We start from the raw sequence: 23,497 nt of genomic DNA, 5'->3' as shown, positions 1-23,497 counted from the left end.
AATGAGCGAGATGCACTGAGGGAGAGCGTGTGGGCTGGCACCAGGTGGGTTTGGCGGCAGCAGGGGTGGACAGGGAGGTCGCTGTGGCCTGCCCTGCCTCTAACCCAGCTCTGCTGGGTTTCTCATTGCTGTGAGAGCAAGCAGGGAGAGAGAGTTAGCTAAGGCAGATCAGGGATTATTTGTCAAACGTGATTGCAGTGGGAAAATCTTGAAGGATTGAGTCCAGAGTGAAAGTCCTCTTACAGGCTGGGAAGGAATGCTGGGACAGGTCTGCTTTGGAAACCACCCCTGCCAAATTCAGTGCAGGCCAGTTCGAAGGGAGCTGAGAGCCCAGCCTGGGCTGGTGGAAGCAAAGTCAAGCTGGTCCCGTTCGCTTGCCGGTTGTGCACAGCAGCACTGTGTTTTTTCACCAGTTTCATGGCGCTTCCCCAGTTGAGTGGAGCTCGCTGAAATGGTGTGGTGCTTGGAAGCTGTGGATGAACGGGCAGGATTTTTGTGGCCAGGCCACCTCAACAGCACTGAGGGCTCCGTCTGTTCTGGACTCTGATGGGGAGCAGGGAAAGCGGCCAGACTTCATCTAATTACCCTCTGAATGGCTCTGTTTTTGCCCCTAGAGAGGAAGCGGTTTTACCAGAACGTAAGCATCTCGCAAGGAGAAGGTGAGTACGGCCGCCGGGACAGGACGGAGGGGCTGGTCCCCGGGAGGGGTGTTATCACCCTACGCTTCTTCAGCAAGAGCGTGGTGCATCTGCAACCCAGGCTGTGCGAATGGAGTATTTGTCACCAGCCTGCTGTGCCCTTTCCTCATCTATAGGGAAGCTGTGTGGTGGGAAACAGGTTCCAAGGCCATTTGGGGGAAAAGTATGTCAAAATGATGGTGATGGTGGGAAACTCGAGTATCCCTGGTCCCTTGCTCCCGTCAGCTCCGGCTCTGAATCTGCTCCTGCTGTGGGGTTGTCTGTTGTTCCTTAGTGCCTGCTCCTCTTTGATTCCCCAGGATTTATACTCTGATTCCCCAGGAGGCTTTGAAATAAACCTGGACCACCGGAAGCTGAAAACACCTCAGGCCAAGCTCTTCACTGTCCCCAGTGAGGCCTTGGCCATTGCAGTGGCAACAGAGTGGGACTCCCAGAAAGACACCATCAAGTTCTACACTATGCACCTGGTAAGCGTGGCAGGTCGGGGCACCCAGACCTCGGCGGGGCAGAACGTGGTGTGTTGGGAGCGGTCAGGTCAAGGAAGTCAGGATTAAAGACAGGGAATCAAAATGCCAGGGGCTAAAGATGGGTTTGCCAGGCCATTGCCACCTGGCAAAGGCTTTGCCAGTTGGCACAATGGATTCCAGAGCAAGGGTTGAGAACCGCTTTGGGGTTGAGAACTGCTTTAGGGTGTAAGCGTTGCGCTGGGCTGTGTGAGACGGGGGCATCTTCTGAGAATGCTTCCTTCTGCGTCCTGCCTGCGCCAGCTCTCCTGAGTACTTGCAGTAGAATTGGCATGGGTTCATCTAAAACTGGGGTGACTGTGTAGACGCGAGAACAGTCTCCAAACACAGAACATGGAGAGAGCACGTTGTCCTAATGCCCATGGAACCGGGGACAAGAGGTCGGGACTTTGGCTGGGCACTGGGGAGAACCTTGTGGTTGTGAGGGCAGTTAGATACTGGCTAGGTGACTTTCTGGGCGGGGAATCTGTGTCACTGACTTGAGAAGGGGCTGGGCAGTGTTATTGGGGCAGGAGGAAATGGGATGAGCTTTGGAGCAGTCCATGAGCCCTCTCCCCTGTGCTTGATGGGCCTGCTCCCGAGGCTTCTGAAACTAGCGAGAGGATTCCTATTATGTGAGCCATGTTCTGGCCTTGCACCCCTTTTAGCTGCATTCCTCTGTTCTCTGTCTGCCCCAAATTCCTCTGCTTCCCCTTGGCCTTGTACAATGGAAGCTGCTGCTTCCCCAAGCCTTGAATAACAGCAGTTTAAACTGCCTTTATCCCGCAGACCACACTGTGCAACACGGCGCTGGACAATCCCACGCAGCGAAACAAAACACAGCTGATCCGTGCGGCTGTGAAGTTCCTGGAGACTGACACTGTTTGGTACGAGATGGGGGCCCCGCTGGTGCAGAGGCGAGGTTGTCTTGCCCCAGTGTGGTTTTTGGAAGGGTGGTTGGGGGAAGTGAGGGAAAATGTCTACTGTAACCCAGTGGTGGCAGGATTCTGATCTGTCCTGGTTTCAGCCCGAGGGTTTGAATTTGTTTAGGCCAGTCCTACGTCTGCAAACCTAGTGCAGTGTCCGTGCACCCGAAGGGCATAGGTATGAGGGTGAACGGGGATTTTGTCCTCTGTTGAACTCTGTTTTGGACACCTCTGTGCTGGGCAAGGGTGGGAGCAGGAGGAAATGAAGATCTTCTTGGAGAAAAGAAAACATCTTTGAAAGGCCTGGGGGATTCTGAGAGCCCAGTCCCTGGTACTCCGTGCCAGTACAGGCAGCTCAGATTACTTGTACCAGTAGCAAAATGCCCTTTGTTCCTAAAAGTCCCTGTGAGCTGTAGGATCAAGCCTGTTCATTCCCAAGTTCCTGTCTCACAGTCCCAGCCTCTGTGGTGTCCACTGGCAGCTGCATAGCTCCTGTGGGGAGAGCGGAACAGGACTCCCCCATCCACCTTTGTGGCTTTGGTCAGGCTGGCAGCGGGGAGAGCCGAGCTGGGCAAGGTGAGGCAGAAGGAGCAGCCCCATATAAAGAGTTCCAGTGGGATATGTCCCCTGCTCTAACCGCTAAACCTCGCTGCATCCTGTGGCTGGCGTGGGGCTACCTGCAATTTTCTGTTGGCTGGGTTGCTGTTCTGTTTTGTAGTAAGATAGAATTGTCCTTCCTGGAACAACAAAAAGCTCTGAATTTGGGGAGGAGTGGGGAGGTTGTTCCCAGTGACTGCTGCCGCTGCCTGGATGGACAGTAGGCCCTTGTTCCCCTTGCTGTGGTCTGGTGGGGGACAGCTTCCTTCCCAGCCTGGGAAGTGTGTGCCCCAGCCTGGCAGGGAGCAGTCCAGGAGCCTGGGAGTGAACATCCAGTGTGGTTTTGTTCTGCAATGTCCCAGCTATCGTGTGGAGGAGCCAGCTGCCTTGGCAGAGCTGCAGAAGAATGAATGGGATCCCATTGTCGCCTGGGCTGAGAAAAGGTAAGAGGTCAAGGATGTTTCTGTCTGCTTATGCCCTGCCCAGCTGAGGCCAGGAGCTCTAGTGCTTGTGACTGTCGGAGCTGCAAGGTCCACAAGCCCTGTGCTTTTCTAAGGGTCCGAGTGATCATTCCAGGTACAACGTGGCAATTGGCTCCTCGACCAGCATCCTGGGGCCAAATATCCCAGCCAGCACCAAGGAGACCTTCGTCAGCCATCTGGCATCCTACAACATGTGGGCCCTGCAAGGTGAGAGGGGCTGCGCCGGGGAGCCCTCCGCTCAGGCTGTGCCAGTGTAGGAGGCGGTTCCTCTCTACAGGGCAGAAAAGTGACTGTAATGTCTTCCCTCTCCTGCTGTTACGCTGAGATAATCGGAGTGTTGAGGTTTATGTTTTAAATCTGCAGGCCAGTCCCTTAGCTGTAATTTGTTACGGGTAGGGACTCTCCTCTTAGTGCCACTAGCGTTCAGGGTCTGACTGTGTTGGCCTGCGAGCTGTCTGCTCTACCCTAGCACAAGTAACTTCTTTAATGCCAAACTTTCTAGTGATTTAGTCCCCAGCTTTGTTACCAGGAGGAGAAATGGGGTTTAGTGCTCCAAGTGCCCATGGTTCTGTGCACTGTCCTCACTCCTTCACCCTTATAGCCCACTTGATCTTGCTTTATACTGCTGAATGACACCTAAAGATAAAGAAACAGAGTAATGTTTGCTTTGCTCAAGTCCTCAAATGCAAGACTTGAATGAGCAGCAGACAGTGAAACCCACAGAAGACACTAGCTGACCAGCTAAGGGAAGTTAACAGGGAGGGGACTTGCGAAGCCTTTCTGTTACCCTTGGAAAGATACATTTTGATGCATCATTTCTTCTCCTCACAGTTTGTAATACGGGTAGGCAGGGTGGAAGGGAAAAGCATGTGCCTCCCCTGGGGAAGGGGAGGCCCTGGGCAGCTGGTCAATTTTAGACCCGAAATTCAAGGTCTGGCCTAGACTGGTAGCGCAGAACGAGTCTGACTTCAGTTCCTTCCTTAGACCGTGTGCATGCGCAGGCACCTACATTTCCTATCAGCTTGAGCTGAGCCATGAGTGCTCAGCAGCTCAGAGTTTTGAGGCCTTCTTTCCTCCTCCTCGTGGCTGTGCGTGTCTGTGGAATTTGCTCAGGTCCCCCAGCCATCAGGCACTCGCTCTCCTGCCCTGAAGAGGGGTGTCTTGCAAGCCAGTAGCTGGTGGTGTGGCAGGAAAGAGCTCTGCTGTTTTATCAGCCGAGCCCAGCAGCTGTGTCCTTTGCCAACACAGTTCTCCCAGGGCACAGCCCACCACACACATTTGCACAGTGTTTTTCTAGGAGTGGTTATAGATGTGGACAGCTCTTTTATCACCAAATAGTATACAAGTCCCCCTCACCCTGCAATTTCAGCCGAGCTCCAGATGGGTATCCAGGCTCAGGCCTGGATGGGTATCCCTTCCCTTTGCACAGGGCAGGTCTGTGGGAGAATAAAAGGAGGCGGTTTCCAAGGCATAGCCTTTGTCACTGCAGTGAGAGTGGCCAGAACAGTGTTTTGTGTCTGCTGTTAAATGCAGATCTGATGCTTAAGTGCCCAGATGCAAGTGGGAGGTATCACTATCCCTGAGGAGGTACCACACCCCGACCATCTCTTCAGAGCATGTGAAGATGCTGCTGTAATGCTGCAGAAAACAAGCCTGAATCTTGTTTGTTTTGGGTTATTCCCTTCCAGGTATAGAATATGTAATCACCCAGCTGAAATCTCTGATTCTGTCCATGGGTCTGATTGACAGGCACATCACAGTAGAGAAAGCCGTGCTTCTGTCTCGCCTGGAGGAAGAATACCAGGTAAATGATGTTACAGAACAGCCCTATAATTCAAATAGCAATAATCTCAGCATGACAAATGCATCTCCCACCACAAATAACTGGCAAGGGAAGTGCCTGCTATTGCAGGAGAGGTTCCACTCCACCAGTCTCCCTGTTTGAGAGAGTTTGAAGTGCGCTGCTGTAGAGCAACATCATGGGCACAATAGCCCAGAGTGCTCCCGAGGCTGCCAGTTTCTTTTTGCAGAACCCAGATGGCTGCTTTCCTCCCTCTCTAATCTGAAGTGCAAAGTCGTGGCTGGCTTTGCTTGCTGGAAACTGGCCTGGCGTGAAGCTCTCCCTAATCCAAAAGTGGCTGAAGTTGATGGGAATCTTTTCATCCTCCCTTTAAGGGGCTTTGCCTCAGACCCCAGTACAGATGAAGCACATCCTTCCACCGCACTCACCTGGAGATCTCCCTACCCCCGTAGTCAGTTATCAGCACAGCCCCTGGGGGCTTACCCATGTTTCACAAACATGAAAAGGGAGGCTGAGAGTTGCTTTACGTATAATCCAGTTCTGAACTGACTCAGTTCCTCCTCTCCTTCAGATTCAGCGGTGGGGCAATGTGGAGTGGGCCCATGACTATGATCTGTGTGAGCTGCGTGCTCGCGCAGCAGCTGGGACTCTCTTTGTTCACCTCTGTTCGGAGAGCTCAACTGTAAAACACAAGCTGTTGCAGGACTGAGGCTGCTGGGCTGGGTGCAGGAGGAAAATGTCCAGCTGTGAATTGCTGGTGTGACCCAGTGGACGGTAACCACCCTCCTGCCTTTCCTGGGATCAGCCTCGTGCCGAGGAACTGTGACTTTATGGGCAACTCCTCGCTTGGACTGCCTGCCATAGTGCAGAGCCAGCAGTTTTTGAGCCCACAAGGAGGAAAGGTCAAGGTGAGCTCCCTCTGCATCCCCAAGACAGCAGCTCTGTCCATTACCGGTGTCTGTAATTCATCAGAGGAGCTCCCACGAAAGAAACAGCTTCCTGGGCAGGGCGCGGCACAGACATACCCAGCATATGCCACATGTCTTCATAGCTGCCAGCTCCTGACACACACTTGTTATGGAAATCTGAAAACAGACTCCATTGCATCTGTTCTTCATCCCTCAGTGTGCCTGTATGTAACACCAGGGTCTCTCTGATTGATTAAAGGCACGCCCCTGCTAGATACTGAAAGCCAATGCTGCTGAGTATTTCTTTGTTTTAATCACCAAACCGTGGTGTAAGTCCTGAGCTGCCAGGCTCCAGGCAGGTGCTGGGATGGCTGCAGGGAAAAAAAAAACATGGAGCAGAGCTGAGCTAAACTAAACTACCAAACAGATCTGCTCCCTCTGTATCTCTGTGTGAGCCTCTCCATGCTAGGTGCCCTGTCCTTGCAGCCAAGGAGTAGCAGGGAGCCGACTGTGCAGTCGTGGAACAAGACGGGGGGAACCTGGGCTCCTGCCATCTTCAGAAGCACAGGGTACTACAAGCTAAATCTGTGTATGACAGGCAGCACCAGCCACGGGGCTTTCGGAGAGACCCGGTCTCTCTCCAGAGCGCATATGCAGCCACCCTCTCATTTAACCTTCCCACCTTTCTCCTTGCTGCTTGCCTCGAGCAGTACTGCCCCGGCCAGCATCATTCCTCAGAAGCTGCCCACAAGTGAGCGTAGCAGCTGCTGTCACCGAGCAAGGAGGGGAATTAATGACTCCTCACTTGGCTGTTGCGAGTGGCGGTGTGTGAGCTCCTGTGGAACCATTGATTTCCCTTCCTGCTAGCTGCGGGCTGCTCTGTTCACGCTGCAGAAAGCTGCTTTTGCGAGAGGCGGTGAGAAGACAAGGCTCCCAGGCACGCAGAGCCCCCCCAGCCTTGTGCTTGCTGAGCTGGAAACCCGCTGTTATCTTGGGGGTGGTTTGACGGAGAGCACTCCTCTCCCAGGCTGCTGCCGCGTGCCTGTGGCTCACAGGTTCCTGCCACTGTGCTTGCAGGTACCAAAGCTTTCAGGCATGATATGCTACGATGATTTGGTTCAATCAGCTCACAGGTGATCCATAATCCCTTGTGACCAGGTCTGAGCTCTGTCTGCACGGGCTTCGTGCCAACATGATGGAAGAGACAGAGCTTCATATGCTTTTCCAGAGTTAATAAGTATCTTTTATTTGCAGTTTATGGTGGGATGGAAGAAGTATGCCTTTGGCCTGAAGTGTTCCAGACTGCTCAGGCATAGAGAGGCAGCCGTCCCTGCTGCGTGTGCTGCTGCAGGGGCCTGTCCTGTGTGCCCCCAGCTAAGGCAGCTGCCCAGCCCATGGCAGACCTACTCCATCGGCTCTGGGATCTCCATGTTATCCAGCTCCTCCTGGAGATCGTCGATGTACTGAACGATCTCTTTGACGCGGTCGCGGTTTCTGTCGATCTCGTTTTGGAAAGCCTGAACAGATGGGAACCAAGCAGTGAATCCACAGGCTTGTCAGGGTCCCTTGCTGTAACAGAGGGCTCCAGCAAAGGTTAGGGAGCGTCTTTCCTAGCAGTGTCCCCACCGCTTGGGCCAGACCTGTCTGTGCCCCATCCCCCTGAGCATGAGCGTCTCTTACCTTCTCTGTCACAGAGGCCTGCCAGTGGTTGGTGTTGCTGACGATGTCACTCTCTCGCTTATCAATCTTCAGCAGGCGGATGCCATGGGACGCATTGACTGCGTTGACAATGGTGTTTTTGTCCACAAGAAGCTAGGAGGTAACGTGACCGGATGAGGGGAGGGGGTGTGGGCACGCAGCGAAAGCAGCAGAGCTTGGAACTAGCAGCACAGTAACAACAGTGCTCAGGGGAAGAAAATCAGACCTCTGTTTCAGACTGACAAAGCCCTAGTCATCCGGATGAATCCAGTGCTTTACCCTTTGCAAGGATATGTCCGGGCCTCGCTACGGTGTAATGGGGTATTATCCCTAGAACGTGTGGGGAAACTGAGGCAGCACCCTTGGCCTCACCTGCTGGAGCAGGGAGCAAATGCCTGCTGCCGAGTGCTCTGCTGCAGGCAGGGCTGCCTCGCAGCACATGGCAGGCCCCTTGCAGGCAGCTGGTGTTGAAGCAAGGCTGCATATGCTCCAGCACGCCTGGCCCAGCAGGTGCGGGAAGTGGAAAATCGCACTTGGAAGGGTCTCTTGCACTAGTGGCACTGGCTGTAAATCTTCATTTTTGGAGAGTCCCAGCTTCTAATCGAAGCAGTGACTTCCCCTGTGGCTCTAAATAGAGGGTGGCTTTGCTAAACCGTAATGACTCTCCTCCTGCAGCCAAGTGCAGCTGTTGAACAAATGAAGATTGCTTCTCCGTGGAAATGGATGGCAGCGAGGCAAAATGGGTGCACAGCAACGGTGCGTAACTGCAGCCATCTGCACAGGCCATAAAGCAGGGAGCTCCCCCGGGGGGGCTAAGGGGTCTGTTTTGTGTCTGTCAGCTCTTGATTACCTGGAGTAATGGGGAGGTTGGGATAATCTGGACAGAGCAAAACCATAGCGAATGCAAAACTCGAGTCATTTAGCCAGTAAATGAAGGAATAACAGAGGCAAAAAGGTCAGCGGTGTTGCTGTCTGGAGCACTGCAACGATCTTTGTGCTTTCTGAAAGGCTCCTGGGATCTTTGATATCACAGCAAGACTGAGGGCGCAGTGGAATTTTGAAATGTCATGTCCTGCCTCCAGATCAGCTCATGGGCTGGGGAGCTCTAGGGAGGGCTTTTGAAATCACTGAGGCAAACAGAGCCCCGGTGCAAGGAAGTCAGAGCAGTGTTTGGATTCTCCTAAGGGAGCAGGGAGAATCTGAACAAAACCAGCTGCCTAAGTGCCTGCTGGGTTGAGGCTGTCTGGAAATCAGCCAGAGAAGTGAGTTGTGCTGGAGGCAGGAGAGAGGCTTCCTCAGCACCTCTCCTGGGCTGCTGCCACCAGCTCTGGCAGTGCCCAGGGAAACCTGCAGTGCAGTTATCCTCTGTCCTAGTCAGCAGAGATGTCTGGCGGCACTGCAATTCAGCCAAGCGGCTGGGGCCTCTTACAAGGAGGTTATGGTCTGGTTTAGCCATGGCTTTAGCTATATTGAGCCTCCTGGAAATCCTGTCCCTTCTGAGAAGAGGCTGTGGCCTCCTCTTCTTGCCGACTCCCTAGCAGAGATGAATTGTTTTGGTGCCCTCACCATGCGAACATCAGCTGGCAAATCCTCGTCAAGCTCATTCTTGGCTGATTTCTCCAGTGTGGCGATGGAGATCTCTAGCAGCTTTTCATGGTGACGGTTTTCCAGGTCCCGGCACTGGGTCATCGTACAGAAGATGGTTAAGGAAAAAGCTGACCACAACACTCACTTGTAGAGATTAAATGTAACTAGAGACCGAGCGTCCGCACAGTGGGCCTCCACAGGAAAGAGGCTGGCTGCTGCCAGAAGCTGCTGTGATGTCAGGATATACATCTTCTGCTCTTAATCGCACATTGGGTCTCATCCTCACTGCCATATATTATGCAGAACTGAGAGTGGGCCTAGGTTTGCAAAGGAAATTGAGAGAGGCCTCCCAGGATATAAGCTAAGCTCTGAATATGGTGCAATTATTTGCACGAGGCCAACAGATTTATATATTTAAAGTAGTCTAACCTGGTACTGAAGCACTTTGGTGTTCTCATCTCACCTTATTCCAGAAGACATCAACACACAAAAATGAAAGCCATTTAAAGAAACTTCAATAAGAATTGTAGGTATTTCATTGTCTGCTATGGCAATAATCTACATAGAAAACAGTCTAACCAGATCTTCCCAGGGTTTGGTTATGGCTTTGTGGAGAAGAAAGGAAGATTCCCAAGGGGAAGAAAGCTGCGTAAGTCCTGCAGACTTTCAGCACAGGAGAACTTAGCTCATTTTGTGCTCTCCAGAGTCTCCATAGAATGAAGCTGGGCACCTTAAATGACCATTCCTGCAAAGTTGGGAAAAGACATTTTCTGTTGATTTTTAAAAAAAAAAAAAAAATCAAATTCTATACTGATGGCTCATTTCTGGATTTAAAAGTGAGATATACGTACATCACTGGAAGGTCCAGGCCAACATACTGTCAAAAGGATATATCCCTTTAACGTTTTCAATGAATGTTGATGCTATGACAGCAATGTTTCTTTTAAAATCCTTTATTAGTTCCTTAACAGAGGGGAAAAGAGGAAATATTACAATGAAAACTTGCATAAACATAAAAGGAAGTCAGGGAGTCTAGGAAGAATCTACAACTGATTACAATTTGGACTCACTGCTGTTACTAGCAGTCAGAAACTGTACTGCCTCAAGCATTTAAAGTGTTTTGAAAGTGCTGCAAGATTTTCTTTCCTCATTAAGGGACAGAAAATCAGAATCAGTTTATTGGGGGAAGCTGACTGAATGATACCTTTACCTGGTGTCTGGAGCAAGCCAGCTGATCCTTTTCTACCCTCACCTAAGTAATGCACAGAGAGTGCTATATTCCTGTATACTGCCATGCTGCACTCTCCTTGTATGTATGAAGAGCCTCTTGTCGGAAGCATAACCAATGCCTGGGCTTACTGCAGCTTTTGTTTTAGTCCTCAGAAACTAAAATTGCTGCTGCCTGTTACCTCTCTCAAAAACGGCTGATGGGGAATCTGTGAAGTGTTGCACTTAATGTCTTGATACAACAGTTCAAATACAGCCACCTGAATCATGCAGATCCAGAAGGGCATGGAGGGAGGAATGTTTCTGCTCATTCCATCAGTGAGTGACTGCAGATACATGAGGACCAATTCAGAAAACACTAAAAGGCACAATTCTGATGCAGTGAGGAATCCATTTTGAGCTACTGCTTTCTGTCATGCACATTCACAAAAGTAAACTGTTGCATCTATTTGCACACAGGCCGCAGCTCCTGCCTGCTAATTTTTAAACAGATTACTTTTTTTTTTTTTAAATGAAGATACACATTAGCAGCCCTGCCCTAGTTTTTGAAGAAAAGTCTGGGGAGAAAAAAGGCAGCTATTATGCAAGCAAATGCAGTAAGCTGAGGAGGAATGTGTGTAATCTTATTCATAGCAAAGATCAGCTTCAAAGAATTACACCTCTAGAATCCCAAATGCATACCCCATGCTATGCAGCGACTTCTGTACGCAGACCTATAAAATGACTGAATGACCTCAAGTCCCTTTCTCTAAAGTCTAGGAAATCAGCTTGGATAGATGCAAAGGATGTACTGCGCTTGCTCAAATCTGTTGCAATGGATCAATGTGCAGGGCCTGATCTCACCCAGATCAACTCTGAGCAGAGAAAGAATAAGATGGAGACAAAACATTAGCCTGACTGGAAGACCAATGCTCCCCTCTTTGTACAATGGGCTACTAAACAGAGGGGTGCAGCAACAGAAAAATGACCCCCCCACACATTCTGGATGTGAGGTCTCACAGGTATGTGCTTGACCCTTACCTCCAGCTGGTCAGCTATCAGCATTTCCAAGGTCATGAGTGCTTCTGAGAGCTGAAGTATGTCCTCCTTGTACTCGGCTCGTTTAGACTCAGCAATATCGTAACTACTGGCATCATGAATCTCATCCAGCCTCTAAACACAGAGATACATAAATTACTTATAGTTTGTGTTCAGCACTCCATTGCAATTTAATTAACTTGTTACATATGTGAGAAAAGTTCCTGCTGCTGATTAGCTGAAATGAAATGTGATGATTCAGGAAGTCTCCAGATTTACATACTGGGTAGTCAACAGTGCTGAGGTATGCTACTGCGCTAACCGATCCAGGGGCACTGCTGTGAAATCGGAGAAAACGATTCCTCATCCTCCAGTCAGCAGAGGACTTTGCCCCTTCTGTGCTTCCAACTTTGTGCTTCCCTTTCTGACACATTTCAAGTAAAAAAAAAAAAAATTAGATTTTTGACATTGCTGGCCATGAAGATGAGATTAACAATTACTTTGTAAAAAGAAATGCAGGCCTAAATCCTGATCCCCTTCATGTCAAGGAGAATCTTGATTGACTTCCGTAGGGTCAGGATTTAGTATTCTGAATATGGAATACCTATCATTGCCTGCCTTCCTCTTACAACAAGGATTTATTGCCCTTCAGAATTAAACATTGACGTCAGTTTTCTATCAGACAAGATTTATGATTTCTTGGATCAAAAAAAATCCTCTTGTGCTGAGCAGTGTATTATTTTCAAGTCTGTACAAAATAAGTTAACAATCAAACGTTAATAGGAGGAAAAAAAAATACACGTTTTTCAATGCCTAATCCACTTCTCCTGAGAGGGAATGAAACAGGCTAAAATAGAGAATTCTGATGAAAATAATTGCCAAGACTTGTGTCTGAAAATGGACTAGATTACCCAAACTTTGCAGTGTTAAAAGGGGGGAAGGGGAGAGCAAGGTATCTTTTTTTCTAATGTAAACAAGTTAGGAGGCTCAAAAAGCTCCCCAGCCATTCAAGCCGCAGCTCTGGGAGCAATAACTTCAAAGTTCAAGGCCTTTAATGCTTCTTTGCTCCTTAACCAACTTCAGAGAGCAGAGTTATTTTACAGGTTACCCAAGCTTACATGAAAGGATTACAGTGAGACAAACAGCCCCTAACAATGGCTTACAGACTTTAGTCTGCTGGGACCTCTGCTCCTTTTGAACTCCTCTGGCAATTTTAAATGAATGGGGAAATGCTGTTAAAATATAGTGTTTGGTTTTGACACCAACTCTTCCAGTATTTATATGAAAACTATCACGCTGACTGTAGTGTCTTGTTCTTGCAGCTCAATCCATAGCTGAATCTGCAGGTCATCGGACAAAGACATGGGACCAAAATCTGGTCTCACCCATGGTTCTTTGGGTTTTGTTTTAGGTATTTTTGTTGGGGTTTTGTTTGTTTGTTTGTTTTGTGTGGGGTTTTTTGTTTGGTTTTTTTTTTTAATGGAAGATATATTGGGAATTCAAGTGCAAGTTAACTGAATATGCATCTCAATCTTTATATGTTGCCTTCTGGCAAGGTTGCAAACTTGTGTCCCGACTAGAGCTGATGAAGTCAGTTTGCCAGCATGAGTCAGCAAGGTTCAAGGACCTGGGCGCAGAGTGACTCAGTAGGCTGCCAGCGTGTGGCAAGGCACCTAAATAAAAGTGACCTGGTTTTCAAAGGGAGCCAGCGCTCGTGACTCTGCCTGGTGTCAGTTGTCAGGGACTTGCTCTGCTCAGCTGACAGTGTTACCAGGCTTTAGCCCCCCCTTATATTTTCTGTGGAAACAAAATAATGATCCATCTATTATACATGGTCAGAAAGGGATCCAGCTAGAAGCTACGCCCTTTGCAGCCACAATGGGTGGCTGTAGTTGAGCGGAATGAAAAAAAGATAATTTCTGCTTTAAAAAGACTACAAATAGATTACAATAACTTTATCTATTTTTTTGTTAAAGATCTTTGAGCTGTTGTTGACAAAATGAACTGACGCAGAAAATTACTTGAAAACAAGCTGAACACCCTGCAATCTCTTTCCTTTTCTTCCCCCTTTTTCAATGAAGGAAGAGCTGTTGGAGGCCTCAAAGAGAAGGGGAGTGGCATTAAATCTGATAAATCTATATACAGATTTTAAATATATACCTCATCAAAAATATTTAAACTAAAAGAAAGGTTGAGCATTTCCATTTTCTTAAAGACCAGTAACTTTTCTGGATGGCAAAAGAAAAGTAAAAAAACCCCACCATGTTTAGCCACTTTTTTTCTGTAAAGCCTTAAAGGACCTTTACCTTTGTGGACAATAAGATAACACTATGACAGGTTAATTTTGTCCTATGCTGAATTTCCAGTATAGACGAAGGCTGCCAGTGTTAGCTGGTTGTGGTTTGCCCAAAGGGTTGAAACTTCAATCCCCAAATTCTTTTCCTACATAAAGTACTAAAAACTTTTAACATTGTATTAGTTAATGACATTATATTGGCAAACACAACTATTTTTCTTGGTATGGATTTATCCTGTAAGAAACATGTAAAGAAAGATCAGTGACTGAGCACTGGAAGAGGTTGCCCAGAGAGGCTGTTGAGTCTCCATCCTTGGAGATATTCAGTAGCTGTCTGAACATGGTCCCGGGCAGCCTGCTGTGGGTGGCCCTGCTTGAGCAGGGGAGTTGGACCAGATGACTTCCAACCTCAACCACTCTGTGATTCTGCCATTAGGGATCAAGTACTGATTCCTATTACAGCAGTGTAAATCCAGAATAATTTTTCTAATTTTAATGGAGTTGTCCTCGTTCTCAGTGAAATTAAAAGCTGGCGTAGATCATAGAGAAATCATGTATCAAACAAAGAAAAGTATAACAATGTTACCCTTTTGTTCCGATTTTCAAAGTCGAGGATTATTCTCCTGCCTTCTTGCTGGTTGGCTGTTAATGCTTCATGAAGGCTTTCGTAGAAATCAGAGACTTCAGCTTCTCGTTTTTCATACTCTTTCAGACCATAGTTAAATAGGTTCTCACAAACTGAGACAAACTCCTTCCTGTACGTGACACCAGAGTCAAGGTATTTTGCTTGTTCAGTGGAGCAACGTGCTATGTTCCTTCTAGCTCTGCAAATTTGAGCAACAAGAGTTACAAGCTACCGTGATGTAAACTCCGTGGTTCTTGCTGGGAGCAGGCTGCCAAGTATTCTGCCTGTGGCAGGACTGGGTCACCCATTCACGTTTTATGCATAGGATTTCGCTACCTTAAGGGTATGGAGAAAGCTGTGGCAACTTGAGGGGAAAAAGGCCTTGAGGAAAAAAAAAAATGGAAATACATATACTTCTCTGACTCTTTTCTGACACAGCAGCGGAATGAAGCATACAACCCTATCTGTCTTCACAAGTGTGAATACAGTGCCTGTGTAGTTAATAAATACAGCTCTGGAGCCTACAGCCAGAGCACTGAATAAACTACTGACTTGGTAGCATCACAAAAATAACGTCAATTTTTCTTTTGCTATTATCTTGGCAATGGAATTGTTTCTAGAGTCTATTGTAGTTAAACCGTGATGCATTTTCTCCAACAGTGTAATGCAATTTTAAGGAAGGTCAAGTTACTGGCCTTGACAATGCTCTATTAATCTGAATGAGAAAAGAAAAAAGAAAAAAAGGTGTCTGCTTTCTGATCCCCGTGTAGGAGCAATGATCAGAAAAAAGTGCTGGCCTGAAAACTTCATGTTTCCAGCTCTGGCAGGTTGTGAGATATGCGACTCATATCATTCTGATTAGTCTGTTCCTATCTCCTACCACTTCAATTTCAACATGATTTTAGCGACTGCGCTCTTACAATCTAACTGACAGAGATTTATCTTATAGCTCATTTTAAACTTTAAGTGGATTCCAGACTTAAAGAAAGTACAAAGCCTTGATTCTTGAAGGGTCAGAAAAGAAGGCTACCAAAATTGTGTTTGATTCAAGTGAAGGAAAAGAAATATGGTAATTACAATGGTGAGAATTTAAAACGCTGGAATCTCATGACCTGTTGGTGACAGAAGCGAATGGTTTTACAAATGGGATGTTTCAAGCTGAGTTGGCCAGCTTGCCAGTAATATAAACCATTTGTTTGTAGCCCTCATATTTCATGAGATATCAAGCCTTAAAGCTGTCAGTGGTCTCACGGTCTTGCAGTGGTTTTTTTTGGTACCATTCCAAAATTGAACACAGACTGTCTCAGATCTTAGATCAATGTAGCTTTCAGCCTTGCACAAAAGCAACGGATGAAGAGTCCCTGTGGATGCACCTCCTTCTTAACTCAAGGCATTACATTTTAGCTCTAGGTATTCTAAACCCAGGAAGGATATGCCTGCAGCAGGTCATCCACTCCAGGGAGGTAAGCCAGTTTGGCAGCTTCTGTATCCTCTGCGTACATACTGTCAAACAGGAATGATCCATTCAGGTACTCAACAAAGGCTGTCTTTGAAGAGAATCAGAGCAATGTAAGTAAAATAAAGAGTGCCAACCTGCTGCCAGTCCTCAGGATGTGTCTCTCCTAAGCACTTCACCAGCAGAGGAACACTGGTGCAGACACAGTGATACCAACACAACAGATATACCAACCAAGGCATGAAACACCCTGCAACTGGAGTGAAAACCATCCTGGTTCACATGTGGCTTTGCTGCTAGAACCCTCTAGCCTAAGGATAGAAAACACTGTTTAATCTTATAAGACATTATCACGTACAACCACATATTGCAAGGCTATTAAGCCTTTCAGATAAGGAGCCAGTGGACTTTGGGGAGGGATGGAGGGAAGCTGCAGGTGTCCTCCCTGTCACTTAACCGCCTCTTGCTCTTCAGCTGGTGTGGTCTTCTAGAGGGCTGGAACACAGAGGCAGACCACAACTGAAAGCACCATTCTGCGTGGTCTTGTTTTCAGTCTGTTCATAGGACTACAGTGATCTCTGAAAGCCCTGAAGAGTTTAACCATAAAACTAATGAAAAGCATTAACTTAGTGTGATGGAGAAAAAAAAGTCACTGCACCACGAAAACGCTAACAGTTCCCTCAGACCTGTAATTTTCTTAATCTCATGTCAGGCTGATAAGATCCTCGGGTATGATTTACTATTTAGCTTCGCAGAGTCTGTATCTGCAGTTTCATTGTTCAGCCAAAAGAATTATGCTCCCCCACGTCATGTGTATTCCACAGCAGTTCCTGTTTTCATTCAAAAGATGAGATTCAGAGATCACAGAGATTAATCCTAGCCTTAGTTTTAGCACAGTCAATGTTAACCTCTCATTAAATCTTCAAGCAGGTAAAAGAGAAGTCAATATGTGTTGCGCTTCTTTCAATACACAACCAGCCAAAAAAACCATACCTTGTGGTACTCCAGCTCCTTCTGCTTTGCCTGTTGTTCCTCCAGCTGAGCCAGAGCCTGAGCCTCCTCATGTTCCAACGGTTCAGTAAGATCCTGATACGTTAAAACTGCAACTTCTCGCTGACAAATGCAAACAAAGAAAATATTTCTATTAGATTATCCAGCATTGCTCAACAAATCTGGGCAGAAGAATTTGATCTTTCTAGAACATGCATCTGAGTGACATCTGCATCTCCATTTCTTTGTGGGCTTTTTATTAAACTACTTATGAAGTTTCTAATCCATTCCTCATCCCATTTTTTGTTGGCGTATTACTCTGACTCTGCATTCAATGCATCTGAGCCAATTCAGTCCCAGGAAACTTTTCTCTCCCCGTTTCCTCCCTAAACAATCTTTAGGGTTGTTTTTTCTTTTTTAGCAGAAGGTCCTGTTTTGACTTCTAGAATTTGAGCTCTGATTTGATGAGCTAGCGAGTTTAATACATTTACTAGGGAGGAGAAGGCTCTTTGGAGGAGTGGATAGCAAGGTAGTAGCAGGGGCAAGAACCTAATTAGCTTGAAACTGAAGCTTGACAAACTTAAGTATGCGATTCTATGACGTACTGTCTGTATGAGCAGGGACTGGACTCGATGGCCTGGAAAGCCCTTCCAGTCCTATGGTAAGAGTATATTCCAAGTATAGCTCCTGCTCTGTGCCAAGCAAATTTACAGTGAATCATGTTCTTTGGTTACTAAAAAAAACCCAAACAAAAAAACCCTTCTTTGTTCCTTTGAGCCCTGGGATCAAAAAGCAGTCCCACAGGTTACCGGTGCGGATGCACTCTCCTGTTCTCAGAAATCAAGAGCGGGAAGTGCATTCAGCGGCATCTGCTTGCCTGGATAGTCCATCAGTCTGCTACTGAAACAAATTGCTCAGTGAGCAGCAGGACCACCAAGCCTCCTTTCCCCTGGATCTATGTCTCAAGGAGTTGGACCAGATGACTTCCCTGATCTCCTCTGAGATTCCCTGATCTCTGAGAAGGCTTGCACTCACGCTGCAGCCTCTCTGTGGCAACATTAGCCAGGCCCCTCTCCCACACACAGCTGCTGAATTTTCACAAAATCTGTGAAGACATCATGCCTCTGACACCTCTATCTCTCTGTCAGATTTGATAAAATTTGGCCTACAGGTTCACAGCTGTTAGGTGGAGGCAGAATAAACACTCCGTGTTTCTGTAAGCCTAATTTCTGTAGGGAACCTGCCCTGAATGCTAGAATATTGCTGGCATACCAACGAAGCAAATGATGTGTAAGATGCTGGTGCCCGATTTCACAAGCAGGGAATGCAGAAATGCTTACCGTGGTGTCACTCACGAGCTTGAAGTCCAAGTATACCAGGTCTGGAAGATGAGCAACAACGAACAGCATATACTGCTCATCGTTGCAGAGAGGGTTTCCCATGAGATTCAGTGTGCGTAAGTTTTTAAACCTCCTGAGATAGATCACCTAGGCCGAGGGGAAAGAGATGCTGTACTTCCCAGTGCTGGAGAAACACACAGCCTTGAGATTCACTGCTTTTATTACAATTATGTTGCAATACGTATCCTGCTCTGCTGCCAAACACAGGCGACATTAAATTATGAGTTTCTAATGCTTTCAGGAAAGGAAATACTTAAATTCACATTGTGAATATATAAATGATGGGTGTAGAGAGAAGCAGATGGGGTGGACAAATCATGGGTCTTAAATTGGTAAGCTGCCCTCAAAAGAACCCCAAATAAATCCTAATCTCCACTCCCTCCTTTTCTCATACGCAGCTACTTATTCCTTTTCTAGCTTTCATGGGAAGGAATTTTGCCATAGCTGATAGCAGTAACAGAACCGGGCCCCCATGAGTCAATAATCTAAAAGAGAAACAGCTGTAGTAAGCACTTAACACCAGGACAGCTTACCAAAAACATAACTTAGACTACAGAGGCAGTGAAATCCTAAGGAGGATTTTCTCCCCTGAGGAGGGGCTCGAACACAGTGGCAAATGTCAGTTTTAGAATATTTGATCCTTTAATAGGGAACATTTGCAAAGACAGGGAGCACTCACATCTTCCAGAGTGGTCAGGTTATTCTTTCCAATGGAGAAAATCTGCAGCTCTTGCAATGTGTCCATGTGCTCAATTTTGGATATTCTGTTATTGTAGAGACTGAGGTCCTGTAGTTTGACAAGGGTATCCAGGCCCTCAATTACTTCAATATTGTTGAAGGACAAGTCTGGGGAAGAGTTTAGAAATCAAAAGTTTTACAAGCAAAAGTTAAATTATTTCTAGCAGAACGCCCTGATTCAGACCTTACATTTAGCCTGGTTCTTGATTTAGGAGTTTATGTACAGTATTTTCCTCAGGGGTGTTCAGTGTCCCAGAGGAAAGGCTCGGCATTAAATCATCATTCGTTCACATCTCCTCCTTGCAACTATCCATGCAACTTCTAAATGAGAGGAACAGTTGAAGGTATTCCATGCAGAGTCAACACAACCTGAAAGTGATTTCTACCTTATGGGGAAATCCAAAATACAAGAAAAGAGGTGGGGAAATGCCCTAAAAGGGGGATATTTCTGTAACAAATTTGACAATCCCTGCCTTGTTTCTTGCAGACTCTTGCCTGCCACCAATGCCCACTGTCATGGTCATTCCCATAGGACCAACACATGCCAGTTCCATGCTCACAATCGCCCTGTTGTCAATGGAGGTATGCAAAGGCATATACTCACTTTAGCTATTTCACTCATTGAAATTTCCTCTTACCCTGCCAGAACATCTATCTTAACACCTATATTCAACATGACTAAGGACAGTATTTGCCCTCAGGCTAAGTACTGAGCGATTCAGGAGTCCAAAGAGTTGATGAGGTTACCAGCTGTCTGAATCACCCCAGCCCCTTGCATCACCCCAGCCCCTGGACGGCTAAGACACTCCTGCAGCAGCTGCTGAACGACTGCGGCCTTTGGGCAAAATGAAACCCATGAGCGTGCTTCAAAACACTCTCTTACGTTGTGGTGATCAGCTGTTGATTCACAAGTGCATTAGTCATCTGTGCAGAGAACAGTGCAGACAACTGGGCGGAAGAACCCATTAGACATTTCAAGATGTGCTTATGAACTGAAGCCCTGCATGCTATTTTCTAAGACAGCTGAGGATATATTTACACTGCCAACCAGCAATGTAGCTGCAGTTCCCAGAGAATGCTCTAAGCTATGAATCTGTGGCAGCAAGCTCACCAATCTGCCCAGCATCAAAACCTGCCCGTATGCAGGTAGAACAAGGTGATACCTTCAGCTCTAAGATTTCTAAGATTCTGTGCTTAAATAACTGAGAAAAAGCATCACCATGTGATACTGCTATCAGCATGCTGAGTTTTTAGTTGTAAGTAGTCACATAAGACTACAAGGATGGGCACTTCTTGGGACAACAATGACAACAAGCCCTTAAGCATATAGGGGTAAAGATAGTGGGTTCTAGTCTGCAAAATGCCTGCATTAGCTTTGAAAACAGAATACAGGCTTCTAAATCACAGAGGTGTTTCCATAAATATTTCTGAAAGTCACATCCAGATATGAGTACAAACCCTGGAAACAACCTTGAAATCTCAGCTTCCTGTTCCTGCCACACCAAATATATTAAAAAACAGTTTTTAAACATTTGAAGGATTGTTTTGCAGCTCTGATATTCAGGCATTTTGACATTTGACAGTTAAATGAGGAAACACACAGACAGCTGACAGCCTTCCCCGGGAAAGCTCCTATCAGTCGTGTTTGAGAAGGAATGCGACATTCTGGCTTTGTTGCAGATTGCTTTGCACCTGTGAAGGCATCCACCCTCATATGCCTGTATCTTACCCAGCCATACAAGGTGAACCAGACTCTCCAGAGCTTCTATCTTCTCAATGATGTTGTTGTCCAGCTGCAGTTTAGTCAGATTCTCAAACTGCCACAGATTATCAATCTGCAGGATATCTAAAGCCACAGGGAAAAAAAAAACCCACAAAATTGCTTTTCATGTGAGACAGCTTTCAGTTTAGCGAACACAGTATCTTGCACAAGGAAAACATATCCAGTCTTACCTCCAAAATGATTTTCAGCAGATTACGATAGCGTGTGGTGACTGCCCTAGAGAGCTGAGAGCTCCACTGGCTGGATGAGATTTCAATGAAACAGCCCAGTTAACCTCAGTGTCCTGCACCAGCGCACACTGCGCATCAGCGATGCCAACGAGTCACTGAGGGGTTGCTGACTACAGCCCTGCAGTCAGGAGTGGCTTATGAATCCACTACTAGGAGGCCTTGACCTTCATTTTACTTTCCAGCTCCAGGAGGGAGGTTTGTGATAGGACTGCTTTTTTCCACGTTTGCAGGCTAGTGGTGGCCAGCTACTGCTTTTGTAAATTACTCTCCTGCTCCTGGGATTCTCATCTCAGGAGAGCAAGTTGGGGTCTACTCTTTGTGTGAAGGCTGCAGTTTAGAACTAATCAATATCCCTGCATTTAGCTTTCTCCAAAAACAGAATCACAAGGGCAGGTCGTTAGGCACTACAGCAAAACATTAGGACCAAGGTGATGGAAAATACAGAACATTCTCACTCCCAATTCTCTGTCCTCCTGCAATGGCTTCCCAGAGGATTTCGTTAGCTGCTCTGCTGCTATCGTTGTTTAGTGAGTGCAGAGTAAAGCAAGGAATTGCATGCACAAAATATTCACACAGTTCTGTATTTTGTATTTGCAAACAAATACATGCAGGATCAGGTAACAGGGAGTCTGTTCTAAGGAACTCAACTAATACACGCATTGTTTTACTGGAGCACGCAATGAATAATCAAAAGCAGGTTTTTGCCCATGAAATTACATAACCCCAAAATACTCAAATATTGAGCCAAATGTTCTTCCTTTTCTTTTTTTGAATGCAAGTTTATGACTGGTTTGACAGTAGGAGGCAAGCTGCGTTAATGCTATGGATGACTGGAGGAAGCCACCGAATGGGACCATAATCACCGTAATCCACCAAATAGCTTTCACATAATCGCCAGCGATGGCGGAGCCTGCCCAGGGTTTGATTTGTCCACGTACAGAAGGGCCCAACAGGCCTGTGGCCTGTAGGTGTCACCACAATATAAATGTTAAATAAGAATAGCAGTGACAATAATAGCGTAAAGTTAAGCAGCTTTAAAGTTACCCGTCAGCGAAAGCACCCAGCTCTCTCTAATGAAACTGCTTCATACAGGTATGACTAAAAATGTAAGTCCAGATGTTATTTTTCACATAATAAATCCAAGCTAATCATGATTGTATTAATTCTATTACCCTATAACAAAAGAAGAAGGGAAAAAAGTATATATTCTGATACTCACTTCTAAAACTAAGCTGTAGCTCCGTCACATCCTTAAAGTTAATACCTTCCCTTTTGGCAAGCTTTCCTATGTCCTCTGGATACTGCTCTTCAACAGCTTTCTGAACCATTTCATCATCAATAACGTTTGGCTCAATGCTATTGTATAACTGACTCATTTTTAGACAGTATCAGCCTTGAAAGACAGAAAAGAAAAATAAATAAAATCACTGCCTGGCTACTATTTCCAACATTCATTGAACAGGCATGAAAATTCCAAGGAATTAAGAGCACAGCTGAGCATTAAGAAGGTCTAATACCTCACAGTTGATAGCAAATACAGACTTGACTTTTATCACAAAGTCACTGATGCGACTCTAAGCACAGCCTTACAGCCCGAGCACTGTAAAATGGCCTGGCACGATCACATGCAAACTTCCCAGCATATTTGAGTGTTTTCCATGAAGAATGCCAGAATTTGGCCAGATAAACAGACCAGGAAAGGAGGCTCTGTGCCGCACCTATGAACAGCAATGGTCCATCGCATGGCAGTCGCCTGTTGCTGAAACCCACCTTCGTGAAGAGGGCACATTCAAGGCTCTGTGCACCATTTCATCTAGTTTTAAAAGGTAAGTTTCTCATTATAGGCAAGTTTGATTTATAGAATAAGAGGTATGTATTTATAGCATAGGAAAATCAACAACAGCAGTTCACTAAATTTTAAACACCAACATCATAATAAAAGTGAAAACAAATTTGAGGAAGGAGGAAAATTTATAAACAATAACAGTGATTTTCTGAAGAAGGCACTTAATGCAGATGCATAGTAAAGGCTGTCTAGTTCAGTCAATATATAGTACTGCACACAAACACCTTCGCTTTGGGAAATGGACAATTCTGTCAGTCAAAACTTTCTGTCCTGGCTTTGCCATTTAACAATCCCTGATGTTGCCCTGGAGGCAATGAGAGTACTTATCTTTCTAAAACTGTGCACAGTTAATGAATCAGTATGAAGGGCTTGAATCATCAAACCTTTACTTGCGTAAGATGTCTACGATTATGGAAGAAGTTCTGTTGATTTTTTGCATAGGAGGACAGGAATGATAAATGTCTGGGTTTAGAAAGCTCTCTCCTCATCATGGCTTTTAATTAACAAACCAAACCTCTCTATGGCTGTGCTCGGTACAGACCGAGGAGTAGCAGGCTCTGGGTTTATTCATCCTTGCCCTGCCAGACCTTCCGCTTTCCTTGTAATTTCTCCATCGCCTCTTTAGTCAATGTCATTTCCACAGAGCTCATCACACCACGAGGTCATCACCTTGCTGGATCCAGTGGGAA

The 23,497-nt window shown here is 46.4% G+C and overlaps 2 protein-coding genes across 2 annotated transcripts; one reads left to right on the top strand and one right to left on the bottom strand.

Annotated features, from left to right (window-relative positions):
- Positions 1–614: 614 nt before the first annotated feature.
- On the top strand, positions 615–6,193 carry ATPAF2 (ATP synthase mitochondrial F1 complex assembly factor 2; the record flags this gene model as incomplete). The annotated part of the gene is made up of 7 exons (XM_009575977.1): positions 615–659; positions 1,020–1,165; positions 1,991–2,088; positions 3,087–3,167; positions 3,301–3,413; positions 4,895–5,010; positions 5,579–6,193. Coding segments are annotated over 7 exons (737 nt in total), but the record flags the coding sequence as incomplete, so codon positions are not given.
- A 1,125-nt stretch (positions 6,194–7,318) lies between these two features.
- Positions 7,319–22,357, bottom strand: LRRC48 (leucine rich repeat containing 48). Its single transcript, XM_009575976.1, has 12 exons — positions 22,182–22,357; positions 20,679–20,795; positions 18,891–19,057; positions 18,152–18,298; positions 16,815–16,934; positions 15,800–15,912; positions 14,327–14,501; positions 11,448–11,579; positions 10,093–10,163; positions 9,180–9,303; positions 7,596–7,727; positions 7,319–7,432 (listed from the first exon to the last, which is right to left on the bottom strand). The coding sequence occupies exons 1-12, from the start codon at positions 22,336–22,338 to the stop codon at positions 7,319–7,321; spliced, it is 1,569 nt and encodes a 522-aa protein (XP_009574271.1). The 5' UTR covers positions 22,339–22,357.
- Between the last annotated feature and the right edge of the window lie 1,140 nt (positions 22,358–23,497).

The sequence above is a fragment of the Fulmarus glacialis genome, unplaced genomic scaffold, assembly GCF_000690835.1.
Source record: "Fulmarus glacialis isolate BGI_N327 unplaced genomic scaffold, ASM69083v1 scaffold1094, whole genome shotgun sequence".
NCBI lineage: Eukaryota > Metazoa > Chordata > Aves > Procellariiformes > Procellariidae > Fulmarus > Fulmarus glacialis.
This window is presented reverse-complemented; position numbering and strand designations above follow the sequence as displayed.